The following is a 1,797-nucleotide window of genomic DNA, read 5'->3' as shown; positions in this document are numbered from 1 at the left end:
GTATGGGTGACATGTAGAATTACTGTGAAACCCTCTAAATTGGGATTAGAGGTTTAAAATAAGAGTATAGTTAGTATGAAATTTTCGCGTTTATGCATGGGTGTGATGTATCGTAGTAGTGTGTCCGTGTGCTCATGTATGCTGCGTTTTGTGTTTAGATGGCGCACACCATCAAAGGCTGGGGGATCCTCTTAAAAAAGAATTCTATTAGTGAAAATTGTATCTTACTTTTGCATTTGTCTCTATTTCACAGTAGACGATATAACCTCGAATTTAATATTATGTTTATTCATTTGTTCGACCAGAGATGTTTTACCAAATGCAGCACCGGGAGTGAGCACGCCTCCGCTGTAAAAATACAATAACATAAAAATAAAGCTGAAGTTTAACATGTAAATATTATTGTATTATTATTATTTATATTACAAATTCAAAAACTGCGATATATTCAAGAAACGTCCGTAAGATAGACACGAGAATGATTAATGATTCCTCACTCACTTGTCAGGCATTTTATCGGTCTCGTTAAGGATTGTTATTGCCGATAAGATTGTCATAATACTGGTCGTTTCGTATGCAGGAGAAACAACGGAGACTTTAGTTATTACTTCCTTATTAGGCGGATTCGTATATTTGTTGGTAGGTTCGGCCAACATTTCGGTCCATCCACGGGCTCTAATCGTAAAAGAAATTGTTATCGATTTCCATGCTTCCGGATTCGGGTTTTTGTCACTGATAAAACCCAATGTAAATAGACAGGGATACTGCAAATATCGCGTTTAATTATCTCGCATTATCTAAATAGTTTTGACACTCGTAAATATTTCGATACGTACTTTTAAAAATAACTTACGACTCCACTCTATGCGCGTCATGAGCCATAATATTATTATAGCAATGGGGAGTATCAACAAGTCAAAGAAAGACCTAATAATAAACGTACGTTAGTAGAAATTATTTCTCAACATTTGTGATATTTTTATCGCTATATGTATACTAACGGAAACGTAGCATAAAATTGAACTTGCGCAGGCCTCTGTTTGTATTTGTCATACAAGAATCGCTGTGTACGAAGAGCTAGTGGACCATCGGGTAAGTACCCAAGCGGTACAGACCATCCTTCAGAAACGTCACTTTGATGCACTCTACCTCTGACAATGAACAGAATTATTAATGCTGTTTATCATGTATAATAACTATTTCTCCTTTTTTTAGGTTGACAAAACATAATTTATAATTGTACACGTAATGTTTAGACATATATACCTTGATTTTAATTTTGGCGTGAATTCAGGCAGTTTGGTAGGATACAATTTGTTGTGTAATGTTTGTAATATGTTTGCATGAGTCAGAATATGTACTCCAGTCTTGCCACCTCCATAATTCAAATACGGACCTTTGTTATCAGCGTTGGTTAACCACATTTTCACATGGTTGGGTACCGTCTAGTTAAAAAGATAAAAGTTAAGTTAAAAAGTTAGAAAGTTCAATAATTTTAACTTAACTTAGTTTCATTATAAACTGTTAACTTTTAACTTAACTAAGTTATATTTTATTGGTAACTTTTAACTTTTAATTTACTTTTCTTAAAAATAGCCATGTGATAAACAAAGGCGTCGCGAGTTGCCGCGCGCCTGTAAAATTCAAAGCAATTCACGTGATCGCGAGTCTCTAAGATTTTGTAAAACAAATTTAACTTTTAACATTTTAATTTCCTTTTATTATTAACTTAAGTTTAATTCAATTAGTTTCATTATGGGTTAATTTGTATCTTAACTAAGTTAAATTTTTAAAATT

General features: G+C 33.3%; 1 protein-coding gene across 1 annotated transcript; it reads right to left on the bottom strand.

Annotated features, from left to right (window-relative positions):
- Positions 1-104: 104 nt before the first annotated feature.
- LOC105559803 (saccharopine dehydrogenase-like oxidoreductase) lies at positions 105-1,466 on the bottom strand. Its single transcript, XM_012008397.1, has 5 exons — positions 1,267-1,466; positions 1,002-1,151; positions 837-927; positions 502-764; positions 105-348 (listed from the first exon to the last, which is right to left on the bottom strand). The coding sequence occupies exons 1-5, from the start codon at positions 1,422-1,424 to the stop codon at positions 243-245; spliced, it is 768 nt and encodes a 255-aa protein (XP_011863787.1). The 5' UTR covers positions 1,425-1,466; the 3' UTR covers positions 105-242.
- Positions 1,467-1,797: the final 331 nt, after the last annotated feature.

Source organism: Vollenhovia emeryi, unplaced genomic scaffold, assembly GCF_000949405.1.
Source record: "Vollenhovia emeryi isolate VEMERY1.0 unplaced genomic scaffold, V.emery_V1.0 DF939254.1, whole genome shotgun sequence".
In the NCBI taxonomy this organism is placed as follows: domain Eukaryota; kingdom Metazoa; phylum Arthropoda; class Insecta; order Hymenoptera; family Formicidae; genus Vollenhovia; species Vollenhovia emeryi.
The sequence above is the reverse complement of the archived record's forward strand: the minus strand, read 5'-3'. Positions and strand labels throughout refer to the sequence as shown.

What these genes read in the sequence shown, in the direction of transcription:
- LOC105559803 (XM_012008397.1), bottom strand. Translation starts at nt 1,424, where the DNA reads ATGTGGTTAACCAACGCTGATAACAAAGGTCCGTATTTGAATTATGGA. An exon ending in ACGCCAAAATTAAAATCAAG is followed by an intron (nt 1,152 to 1,266) that starts GTATATATGTCT and finishes GTTCATTGTCAG; the next exon opens with AGGTAGAGTGCATCAAAGTG. An exon ending in ACCGATAAAATGCCTGACAA is followed by an intron (nt 349 to 501) that starts GTGAGTGAGGAA and finishes GTATTTTTACAG; the next exon opens with CGGAGGCGTGCTCACTCCCG.